Source organism: Emys orbicularis, chromosome 3, assembly GCF_028017835.1.
Source record: "Emys orbicularis isolate rEmyOrb1 chromosome 3, rEmyOrb1.hap1, whole genome shotgun sequence".
In the NCBI taxonomy this organism is placed as follows: domain Eukaryota; kingdom Metazoa; phylum Chordata; order Testudines; family Emydidae; genus Emys; species Emys orbicularis.
This window is the reverse complement of record NC_088685.1, coordinates 23,395,441-23,408,487: the sequence shown is the minus strand read 5'-3', so window position 1 is coordinate 23,408,487 and position 13,047 is coordinate 23,395,441. Positions and strand designations below refer to the sequence as shown.

General features: G+C 42.0%; 1 protein-coding gene across 1 annotated transcript in view; it reads right to left on the bottom strand.

The window, feature by feature from the left end:
- LDAH (lipid droplet associated hydrolase) overlaps window positions 1-13,047 on the bottom strand; it is a 231,525-nt gene that overhangs the window by 142,530 nt on the left and 75,948 nt on the right. Inside the window, exon 3 of the mRNA XM_065400744.1 lies at window positions 12,167-12,301. Within this exon, the coding sequence (XP_065256816.1) occupies window positions 12,167-12,301 (135 nt within the window). The remainder of the gene's footprint in view (window positions 1-12,166; window positions 12,302-13,047) is intronic.

The following is a 13,047-nucleotide window of genomic DNA, read 5'->3' as shown; positions in this document are numbered from 1 at the left end:
TTTAGTAACATTGGTTGTGCACGTCCACACAACGCTCCTTGCGTTGGTGGACAGCGTCCACAGTTGGTGCTCTAGCATCAAGAGAGAGAGTGTTGCACTGTGGGTAGCTACCCCTCTGTGCAACTCAACACCCTGTGTCACAGTACATCATAGGGACGTGCTCGCTGTCCCGTGATGCCGTTCTTCCCATCCCATCACTCCATGGGCTTCCTACTTTGTTTTGTGTCATTTTTCAACTGTCCTTGTGAACTGTGTGCCCACCATCTCTGCCTGACAGCATGGATCCTGAGCTGCTGACCAGTCTGGTGATGAGCGCTCTGAACACAACATGGCTGGACCTGCAGTACTTCATGAGCTGTGAAACAAGAGTGTGAATGGGTGATGCCTGCCCTGTTGTGTGCCATGGAAACAAAGAATTCAAGATTACTGCTGGCATTCATGGAGCAGCTTGCCACAGTGGACTGTCGATACTGGGCTAGGGAAACAAGCACTGAATGGTGGGATTGCATCGTGATGCAGGTATGGGATGATGAGCAGTAGCTGCAAAACTTTCAGATGCACAAATACACCTTCATGGAACTGGGTGCTGAGCTCGACCCAGCACTGCTGCACAAGGATACCAGAATAACAGCTGCCCTCACTGTGGGAAAGCGAGTTGCGATTGCTGTGTGGAAACTGGCAACTCCACACTGCCGCTGGTCAGTCACAAATCAGTTTGGGGTTGGAAAGTCCACCGTGGGGGTTGTGGTGATGCAAATGTGCAGGGCCATTAATCGCCTCCTGCTATGAAGGACAGTGACTCTTGGTAATGTGCAGGAAATAACTGATGGCTTTGCGGCAATGGGATTCCCTAACTATAGTGGCATGATAGATGGCACACATATCCCAGTTTTGGTCCCTGACTATCTTGCGACGGAGTACATCAACCAAAAGGGCTACTTCTCCATGGTCTTACAGAGGCTGGTGGATCACAGGGGCCATTTCACTGACCTCAATGCAGGGTGGGCATGATGCATGCATCTTTCAGAACACTGGACTGTATAGAAAGCTGCATGCTGGGACTTTCTTTCCAGACTTGAAGAGCCCAATGCGGGATGTGCAAATGTCCACAGTAACCCTTGGAGACCCCACCTACCCTTTGCTCCAGTGGCTCATGAAGCCTTACACCGGGAACCTAGACAGCAGCAAGGAGAACTTCAACGTCAAGCTCAGCAAGTGCCAAACGACTGTTGAATGTGCTTTTGGCCAATTAAAAGGTTGCTGGTGTTGTCTTTTTGGCCGGTTAGACCTCAGTGAGGAAAATATTCCAATGGTCATTGTGGCCTGCTGTACTCTACAAAATATTTGGTGTGGACTGCTGAGGCTGATCGTCTGGCTACTGATTTTGAACAGCCAGATACAAGGGCAATTTGAGGGGCGTAGCAAGAGACTATTTGAATCAGGGAGGCTTTGAAGGAGCATTTTGACAATGATTCCCAGTAATGTGTCTTTATGTGATGCATTAGGCCAAGCAATGATTACTTGCAGCCTTGAATTACCTTGCTTGTTTCCTGAGAGTTAACTGTATAGCCAGTGTGTTTCAATGTTAGCACTAATCAATGTGTGTTTGTTACAAATACTCATTTTAATAACAGGACAAAACAAATTTTTTTGGTAAAATAGGGGACATGACAATGAGGAACAGTCTCGCCGTTAGGGTTTTCACCGCTGTGTGTAACTCCAGCTTTCTATAGGAAAGCAGTCCCTAGGTGTGGAGTGCATGGGAGGGTACTGTGAGGGACCGGGAACACGCAAGGACTGCTGTGGGGGAGTTTGGGGAGGGCATAGATTGGAGTTCTATAATGGCTGCAGGGGGAGTCGTGCACGGATGAGCTCAGATTGCAGGGTAATGAGGGACTCCATCGTCTCTGTCTGGCCCTCCAGGAGCTTTATCATCTGCTCCTGCCCCTGAGTCCTTTCCAAGCTATCTAGCCTCAGTCTTCATTAATTTGGGGTCTCCCTCTTGTTTCACTATGTGCTGCATCTGTTGACTGCAGCACTTCACGAAATATATCCTCCTTATGCCTCCTGGTTCGCCGCCTTATCTGACGGAAGTGCTCTGCCGGTGTGGAGGAGGGGGACCTCAAGGGTACATCGGCAGAAGCCAAAGAAACAATGAACAGAGACAGTACTGTGAGTCACTAAAGTTACACGCACCTATTTCTCACTGTCCCTGGGCTAGCATACAGGTCGGCCTGAGTCCCAAATATGGTGAGTTGGCGGGGGGGGGGAGGGGCAAGAGGCGGGCAAGGGGGAGAAGGGACAAAGGGTAGTTTGCAAAAGGGGTTACGACAAGCAGCTAGGGAGACTATTCTGAATACTGGTACCCTTTTCCACACACTTGGGTAATCAAACCCAGGATCTCACTCCTAAGGGTAACCCAGGATGCAAGGGGGCATCTCCTGCATGCGTGTGGCTTCAGACCGGCTCCGTATGCTGCTCGCCTGTGTGCTGCGCTGGTCCTTGTAGAAATAATTACTGGGTGGTGCAGCAAAGTTTCGTACAGCGGGAGGGAGAAACAAGGCCGCTCTACCAATGAACCTTCTTCAGCAGAGGATTGTAGAATACCTACAGGAAAGTTTCCTAGAGATTCCTATGGAGGATTACAGGAACAACCCTGTGTACATTAACAAACTTCCCCCATGGACCCACTGCGTAGAAGCACAGGCTCCATTGTTAATTTCTGTCCCTTATTCCTCTTTTACCATACAACAAAGTACAGAAGAGCTCAAACTCCTTTCACCGTTCAGTATCAAAGCAAAGTGAGCACTTACCGGAGCTCCCCGTCCTGCATCCTGCGTGCCAGAGTCAGAGTGCTGGGATTGGCTAGACCCCTCTGGAGTGGAAAAGAGGTCCTGACTCGCCACGCCACCGGATGACCCTGCTGTTTGCTCCATATCGTCCTCCAGCTCCACTTCATCCACCACTTTGTCACTGGGGTTCAGTCTGCTGGCCACTGCCTCCAATCCCCCCGAAGTATCCACGGGGCTCTTGGGGGTGGAGGTGGGGTCACTGCCGAGGATGGCATCCAGCTCTTATAGAAGCGGCATGTCTTCAGCGCTGCATCACAGTGATGGTTGGCCTCCCTTGCCTTCTGGTACACCTGCCTCAGATCCTTGATCTTAGCACGGCACAGCTGCGTGTCCCTCTCGTGCCCCTTCTCCTGCATGGCACTAGCAATCAGCCTGTAGGTATCAAATTTCCTACAACTGGAGCGAAGCTGTGACCGCACAGCCTTCTCTCCCCATAGACTGAGCAGATCCAACAGTTCCGGTATACTCTACGCAGGAGAGCGTCTGCTGCAGAAAGCCAGCATGGTCGGCTGGAAAGATGCTATGTGAACTGTGCACACCAAGCAAACAGGAAGAGGAATTCCAGGGCCTTTAACGAGGTGAGGGGCACATACTTGTGTACCTTCAGGGCAGTGGAGTTCAAACTGCTGACCAGAGCGGTCAGGATGGGCATTGTGGGACACCTCCTGGAGGCCAATTAGGGTGACTTAACCAAGCGCAGTGTCTACACTGATGCTGCGTCACTCTATCTATGTCACAAAAAGCTCTATGCCATTCGTCGAGGTGGTTTTATTATGTTGGCATAGCAGGGGAGTTACATCGGTGGGAAGAACATTTCAGTGTGTACACCTCCACTGTTTTGTTGACGAAAGCTGACTTTTGTTGACAAAACTGTGTAGTGTACACAAGGCCTTACACTTTTACACTCTTTAGTTGCTTCTTCTGCTACTTCCCTGTCTTCTGCCCACTAAGTACCCAAATCACCCACCTAAAACTCTCTTACACCTACCTACCAATTGTGGAACTTGCACCACCTTATATATAGCCTTTGAATCTGATCACGTTTTTAATACTGCACTTGCTATCCAACATCTCAAATATACTCTTTGCTGAAGCACAGAAGGGGAGTCACTACATTTTCAGGAGTTCTCTAGAAAAATGCCAGACACACAAACCTAGAGCTGACTTATTTCAACACTGGACCCACAATTTGTCAATAACACCCAGTCACCCCAAAGAGATGGTATTTTTCAAAACAAGCAAGCATTAAAAACATTTGACATGCTTCCAAATAAGTTAAAAACCATAAGGTTGCCAATGTATTCTGACTTCATACCCTTTTCCATAAACTCCCTCCTTGTTGCTTATACAGAGACAATAATGAGAGCAAAGTTGGTTAGTCACTATTACAACTGATTTACATTTAGATAATATGACATTTTCATTGGATTACTTCCCTTGACATTTGCCATTGTGCAGGCCACAATCCCATTAGTGGTGGCATAGTGACCGCCATGGTAATTGCTTACACACACAAAAATATTATTAGAAAAGTACTGCATGTATTCTTAGCTATCATTAATACATCTCAGCAAGTAGGAACAAGTGTGAGAGCCAAAACTGCCTGATCTACCAGCTCTCCACAGACCACCAGCAAGTGCCTGGGAACCACCAGTGGCTCACAGACCACAGTTTGGGAATCACAGTCCTAAAATAATACGCAACCCTCTTATTATGGCACACAGTGTTCCTTGTCTTCTTCAGACTACTATTTTAGCCATTTTCCTAGCAGAATAGTTAATCATAGGATTATACAAATGAATGGTCCTTCTCTGGCATTCATGCACACCCTCATATTGTGTCATCTGGCAGACAAACAATGATCCAACATATTACACAATAGGCCAGGTTCTGCCCTGATTTACTCTAGTGTAAATCCAGAGTAACTCTGTTGACTTCATTTAGGGTTAATCTGGATTTATAGCATTGTAACTGAAGGCAGAATCTGTCCCAATATTAGTTACACAGAGAGGATTTGCAAATGGAACCACAAACTCCATTTTGTCAGGTAGTAAATCCTAAAACAGAGCCAAGAGGCAATTAACCAAAGAAACAACATAGTACAGAGTTTCCAAATGTTCCCACGGAGCGAGAGAGAACATACATAGCCATAAAGAGTCCTGTGGCACCTTATAGACTAACAGATGTATTGGAGCATGAGCTTTCGTGGGTGAATACCCACTTCGTCGGATGCTTTGCTGCTTTTACAGATCCAGACTAACACGGCTACCCCTCTGATACTTGATACATAGCCATTTCACTGTCATTGTTTTACACTGATAAGAATGTTACCATTTTGGAGGATGTAACCTAAAGCTCTCCATACCTTCAGGTGCTGTTTGTCTGCTTCTCCCACTACCCTTTCCTGGGCCTTCTTCCATGTTGCCGCTTAAGCATACAACCTACTTTCTGAATGTGTTGGACTACCCTCTCCATATTAAGGGCCTGACCCAAAGCCCACTGAAATCAATGAAGAGATTTCTAGTAACCTTCAACGGCTTTGACTCAGCCCTTAACATGCTCATGAATACTCTCTTCCACCATGATGGCTAAATGAAATTAACTGACTGATCATCAATTCATAGATTGTAAGGCCAGAAGGAACCCTCATGATCATTTAGCTGTCTTCCTGCATAACAGAGGCCATAGAATTTCATCCAGTAATTCCTGCATCAAGAATTTCACCTATAACATCTGGATGAATTAGAGCATATCGTTTAGAAAATCAATCAATCTTGATTCATAGATATCTAATGATAGATAATACAGCACATCTCAAGGTAAATTATTCTAATGGTTAATTACACTCTGTTAAAAAAAAGAAACATTATTTGTAGTCTGAATTTGCCTAGCTTCATCTTTCAATAGAATAGTTGACTGGAGATAACATAATGGTTTTATATATAGACTATCACACATTGTTTTACCAAAAAACACTTTGCCCATTTTACCTCTTTGGTGTACCACCTGTCCATCTGTCTACTTTATGTCTTAGATTATAAACTCGTTAAGACAGGGCTCATACCTTACTTTATATTTCTATAGCACCTAACACATTATGGGTAGTACCGTAAATAACAAAACCAATAATAAAAAAGCTAAAGATTTAAAATTCAAATACAAGTTTTCTGACCTTATAATGCAACATAGAAAAGTATCTGTAGAAGACAATTTCATTTGGGGTTTTTGGGGAAGAAACACTGGATTTTTATTCATATTCTGGCCAGAGACATTGTATTCCTTCTTGTTGATCAAGTCATCAAAAACCTTTGTGGAACGCAATTGTAATGCACGGCTGCTTATGTGTGTCTACTTTATTTATACAAATGTATCTGGAGATAAAGACAGGGTTAAAATCCAAGCAGAGTGGAGTGTTTCAAAAGAATGAACAAGCACTTAATTTGAATGCTTTAGAAGAGACTTTTTTTCCTACCAACCCTGATACTGTCTGCACCTTTTGTTATTATTTATGGAGCACTATGGGCACTTTGCATGCAGGAGAAAGGATCTACTGTGGCAGAAGCAATGGGCTGGGACTCTTGAGATCTGGTTCAATTCCCAGCTCTTCCACAGACATCCAGCGTGACCTTGGGCAATAGTCAGATCCTTGCCTGTAAAATGTGGATGATAATTATAACAAAGTAAACAAAAGACCACTGAACTACGTAAGATGGCGGGTATTCAATTTCTAAATAAATGAATTCATCTCTCATTTTCCAAACAAGAGTTCATTTTAAGAAAAATAATGGAGGAGGAATTTGACTGCAAAGACTATTTTAAGCCAGATTCTGATCCCAAATAGGTTTAACACTATGGAGATGCTCCTGAGTTACAGTGTTGTGAGATGAGAATCAGGCTGTATTTCTTGCTAGCAGCATGGACATTTCAACGTATAAACACAGAGTCAGTTTCTGCCACAACTTACTCATGTGCAATGGTACCTGATTCCTCAAGCAATCTCCATTTGCATCTTTGGTGAACTTTTGTAATTTTTTTAAAAGGAAGTTATTTGAAAATAATTACATGTCATTTACAAAGTTACGCTAAAGTATCTATACTATTCTCTTTCAGTAATTAACTGTTTCCTGGAGAACCATTTCCCTCCATTCTTTTCTTAATTACCCACTGTTCCTTTTCAGAGTAAACATTTTCCATATATCAAGCACTGCACATTTTTACTCTATTTGCTCCCTAAATGCCAGTTATACACCATCATTACCCGCATTTAGTCTTGCTAATAACTCAAAGGCCCATCTATTTAATCCCTATGAAAATACAAACTGACATCCATTCTCAGGCAGTAGCCTCTGTTTTGACAGCCAGGGCATTGAGCTGCAATGTATTTTAAAAAGCCTCTTATAGGAAAAGCACTAACTTGTAGTTTAAATAAACTTTCTCAATGCCTAACATGTTACTCTATGAGCTGTAGAAGATTACATTTCTCATCAAAATGTGACCGGAAATCTCAAAGAAAAGTAATGCAAATCCCTTTTATTAGTGACATGCTAAAAGAAACCCTACAAACTTGGACAAATAAACTAATTATGGGTATACTTTCACTGTTTATTTTAATTAAAGGCAGACATTGCTATTCTGAATTATGATCTGTTTGGGTTCATACTTTTTTCCCCTTTGTTTCTTACAAACCTGTATTTTAAATTGAAATTAAACAACTGATGTCCAAATACTCACAGCTCATAAAGGCAGTCACCAATAAAATCATAATACATTTCACGTAGCAGACAAAACTGCCAGGATAAATAAGTAGTCAGTGTTTATGACATTATAAAAGAAGCCGTTCATAGGTAGCATCTGTGTGACTGACTCAAGCACATTAACCATTAGGAAAACTATGAGTCAAAGTGTCAATATTAGGCATTGCAAAGGAAAAAGCAACACCTTTAAGATTCTGCAAACGTTTATACAGCATATATAGATTATGTTGATTTTTAAACAGTGTGTCCAAGAAAGTGCTCAGGAGCTGCTCTCCTTTTTGCAATTTTAAATACTTCAGCATCAGGTGCTATATATAGTGAACAATCACAGCAGTGTTCAGCCTACAAGGATTTTTATAACAGTTGAGCTGGAAGATGAGCCACTCTTTTTGACTAAGGGGCAAGACTGATTTTTGGCTAAGTGAAAGTGAAAATTATGAATAATTTATGCACAACTGGTTGCTAAAAGTAGAATTATAATACTAAATTACTGATTAAACTCAACATTCAGAAACATATAACTTAAATCAGTTAAAACTCAACATATCTACCTCCAAACAGGGAGCATCATGCAAATTGGTGAGTGCTAAGCCTCTTTGCTTCAATCCATATCAGGAGGCAAGGATGACAGGAGAAGATTCCTTTACCAGATACCATATGTATACTGCTTTACACAAGCCACAGCAGCAAATGGTGGGTTATTTAACATCCCATTCACAATCAAATTACTAAGCAACATGCACTGCTAACAACAATTTTGTTACCATCAGTGTCTCTTATTCGAAAGTACAGAATACTGGTGCATCTGTCGGTTCTCCTTAGACTATTAGGAAAACAAACATAGAGAATGAAACTTACAAAAGGGAAGAGAAAGTTACTTACCTTATAGTAACCGGAGGTTCTTCAAGATGTGTGGCCCCATCTGTATTCCACTGGGTGTACGCAGGCGCTCCACATGCCGGGAGCATGTGGATTTTGAAATTTTGAAAGCAGTGTCCATTGGGCCACATATGTATCCTCACTCACCTCATGCCCCCGACCTAGGAGATACAGGAAGGGGCAGACCAACAGCCTCTTCAGTTCCTTCTCTGTCACGATCCAAAAGATGGTCCGAAGCAGAGGGGAAGGAGGACAGGTAGCGGAACACAGACAAGAACCACAAGGTTCTTTGATCTCAAAGAACCTTCAGTTACTATAAGGTCTCTTCTTCTTCTTCTTCAAGTACTGGTCCCTATGGGTGACTGACAAGCAGTACTCAAGTAGGAGGAGGGTGTGAGGACACAAGCAGCAGAGCTGAATGAAGGATCACCATTCCAAAGGATACATCAGCGGAGGAATCTTATACCAAAGCATAAAGTCTTACAAACATGTAAGATATCAAGTAGAACTTCTTGAAGCAATACCATAGATGTTGCTTGCACTCTTGTGGAATGGGGCCTTGCCCCATGAAGGGGAGAAAGATTAGACAGCTGACAGCAGAGCAAAATACAGCCTTAGATCCTTTCTGAGATTCTTTAAGAGAATACAGCCTGACCACAACCTCTTTCCACTAAGGCGACAAATACTCTGGTAGACTTTGTTCTCTACGTGTAAAAGGTCAATGCTCACTGAGCAACAAGGGGATGGAGCCTCCTTTCTTCTGAGGATGCATGAGGTTTTGAAAAGAACACATTTCTTACTGCTCTAAGGCTCAGATTTGAAAGACTCTTGAATCACAGGTTTAATTACTAGCATAATCAGTTTATCCCTTCATCCTTCCCAAGTACAGACGCTCCCCGACTTATGCATGCGTTCTGTTCCAGAACACCTTGCGTAAGTCAAATTTTGCATAAGTTGGGAATGTATCTCCGACAATTACGCAAAAAAACAGAACTTTTTCCGTAAGTGCGGATTTCCGTAAGTCGGGTTTGCGTAACCCGGGGAGCATCTGTATTGAAATTGGGTTTCCTGAAATTCTTTGTGTGGGTCTTTCAAATGAGAACTTAAAATTAGAGGTTGTTGGTGCTTATTGGGGACGTGAAAGAGTCCACAGAAAAAAGATCTAAGCCCTAGTATTCTTGGGCAAACTCTCCTTTTCCTCCATTGCTGTGTAGTGTGTCAGTTATCCACCTGGTTTCCATCCTCCTGCAGCATTTATATAGGCTTAAATTCTGTTTCTAGCACTCCACTCTCCAGAAATTCAGGGCCCAATAGATAGCAGCAGCAGAGTAGGATCCTTTCCCCCTGTGCCTATAGATTTGTGTTCCTCAGGGGTTTTATTATCCAGAATGCTGCAAGATGTATGTTGGGGGCTGACATAGGAGGCATGAGGGGTGGAGGGTCATAGAAAATGGGTCCATCACCTGTATCCACCAGCCAAACCCCTTTGTGAAGGGCAGAGAAGATTTAGATAACATATTGGCGACTACAGCCATTTTGACCCACAGTCTATGGAGAGCCTTCCATTCCCCTTGGCGAAACAAGGCACCCTGCTACTTGAGCCTTACACAGGAAGTCAGGATTTGCCCCATAATTTGTAATGGGCTTTTAGACCCCTTTGGAAAAGAGCAAACTTAATATAAAATATTGTTTTCTGCAAACTGAATGAACACAATGAAGAAATAGCAGGGATGTTTAAATCAAACGCAGTATCAACTGGAAAAAAGTCACCCATACCCTAGTGTTGAGAGAGGAATGTGCTTGCAGATGTGTGTTACACAGCAGTGAAGACACACTTTTTTTTTTTTTGCATCCTGACAAATGAATAGGAAACTTTCATTCTTCTGAGGTTTCCTACCTCCCTCAGTTTTCAACTGTGTATTGTGTAACATGAGTGTATTGTGTAATATGAGTATTTTATATTTTTGCACTGTACACTTGCAGGTGTGATCTGACTGCATTTTCCTTGTGCTGACTCTTTAAGGCACTTTGGTGGGTTATTCACACTGCAGCACCTCATAGATACATTTCGCAAATGATTTTTTTAGAGATTCATTCTGGCTTCCTCTTTTCTTAATCCATCATTTGAGGCTTTAGTTTGCAGTTTTCAGGTAAAGCACTTGCAATTAAGTCATGATTTAGTTCACTGCATTTGTTGCAATAAACAAATGCAGGAAAGGGGATCAGCTTCTAATGACTCAAAATTTACTTTTTTATTATTTCCTCTTCTCCTCCTTTCTCCCAACACTGACCAACAGCCGTTTCCCCAATTGCACTCAATTTATGATTACGATAATAAGATTAACTCGAGGACTTCTAGCTGCTTAGCATTTTCCCTCGGGTTAATAAGAAATTAACTGATTTTTTGTTGTTACATGCTTAACGTGTTATCACAGAGTGTAGCTGGCTGCCCTACTCAAGAAATCAGTTTAGTAATACAAACTTTTTAAAAATTATTAACATTTTTGGATTTCCTAGAAGACTAGTTTGAAAAAGCTGCCTGAGGAATATTTTAAAATAAATTCTAAATTCACACTGACAGGATTTGAACTTCCTGTTCCTAATAAAATAAACAAGAAGTTACACTAAAACCCTGCATCGTTTCATTAATTTTTTTCTGTAGCTATCCCTCAACAGTTATCTATACTTTTATTAACTCCATGGTGCTGCAGGCTTACCAGCAAGTGCAGATCCTAACATATATTATGGTATAGCTAGTAGTTGGAAGTATGGGGAATTCTCATCCCACTGCCAAAGTGCTAATGTTTGCCTTAGAGTTTGACATTTGACCAGAATGATTAGTAGCAATTTGACAAAAACACCATTAGGTTTCAGATTTCACTTTCAACGTTGAAATTACAGAAGCAAATACTAAGGCTCAAAAGCTCAGGTGCAAATGCTATGGTAAGGAAAGTGACATTAAACATTTCTGCTGTTAAGCCCCTGATCCTGAAAACTGCTTTGTGCAGGTGTAAATGCAAAGAGCAAATGCTCAGGTTTGTCTAAGAGTTAAGAAAGTAATTTAAGACCAGAGAAGTACCATTTAGTGGTCAGGGTGTAGGTCTGGGAGCCAGGAACCCTTGACCTCGGTTTTGGATATGGCCATACTACTTCCATGGCCTTGGGCTGTGTCACTGTGCTCCTTCTCCCTGGTCCCTCCCTCCATCTATAAGACAGAGGTCTTGTCTACACACTGAAGTTGCACTAATCGATTTTAAAACAGTTTTAAGATAAATCTAGTGACACTGGTGCAAATCAATGTATAGACATTTTAATTTTGGTTTCTGACCAAAATATTTCCAATTACCTTAAATCCATCCCTAATTGATTTATGCTAAACCAAAATAAATCTGCTTTAAACTGAACTAAGAGTGTCCACATTCCTTGCGACAATAGAACTAAAATCAGTTAAAATCAGTTTCAATGAACCCACAGCAACTCTCTCATATAGAGGTGCCTACAGACGATAATAAGAACACTCACAGTACTTTCTCCCTCACAAGGCTGTTCTGAGGGAATGTCTGCAGGGCATTCCAAAGATGAATAGTGCCATGGAAGTGATATTATTAATAAACATAGGTTTTGCAGGACAAATCATTGCTATGGTAAAATCTGTGTATGTTACAAATTACAGTACAGTACCTTCTGTCATTCCCATGCCATTAGGGGGCTTGCAGTGCCCAGCATGGCTCACAACCCAAACTGGATACCGCCGGTTTAGTCCATGGTATAATGCCCGTATGAAGGTCCTGTAATAGCCTGCCAGTCCTGGGTTACCTGACAAGAGAAACACACAAGTGTGTTCATGTTGATCTTACAACAACTGACAAACGACAACGCAGTTCTGTATAAAACAAACATTTGTTGCGTCTTCTTATGTTCTTATGTCTCGTACCTCTGATATTTCTGTACACCTTACTTCACTACAGTACCAAACTGCTTCAATTCTACAGACCATGGGTACTGTATATTTTGACAAGCTAAGAGAGTAACCACAGTGAAAAGTGCATTGCTACCCACACTGAAAGCAATAACTCTTTTTCCATTGAAGGTCAAGCTGCTTTCCCTGTCCATCCTCTTGATTTCTGTTAACTGTGTCTCAAAACTCATATAAATTATACCTACCTTATATACTAACAAATATCAAATGACAATATAAAGTTAGCTCTGGGGAAACCCACTGATGAGTGCAGAATGAAAATATCACAATGATTTCTCCATATCACACTGATGTAGATACTAGATGTTCTGCTACTCCATTCTCTGAAACATCATTAACATTCCTTTATCTCTTTAAGAGCGGATTTGTGTCACATTGGGAATGTGAAGGTATTTCTTGGTCCAGTAAAAGAATGAGACATTTTTCGATCATGTCCACACTGGCAGCTAATTAGATTATAAACTAGAAGCAGCTTTCAAGTATATTTCAAGATGAAGCACCGTAATATATATTTTTTAATTATCACCAATACTTATTTAAAAATACAGGCTACTATTTTCAAATACTCCACGGGACTAACTCC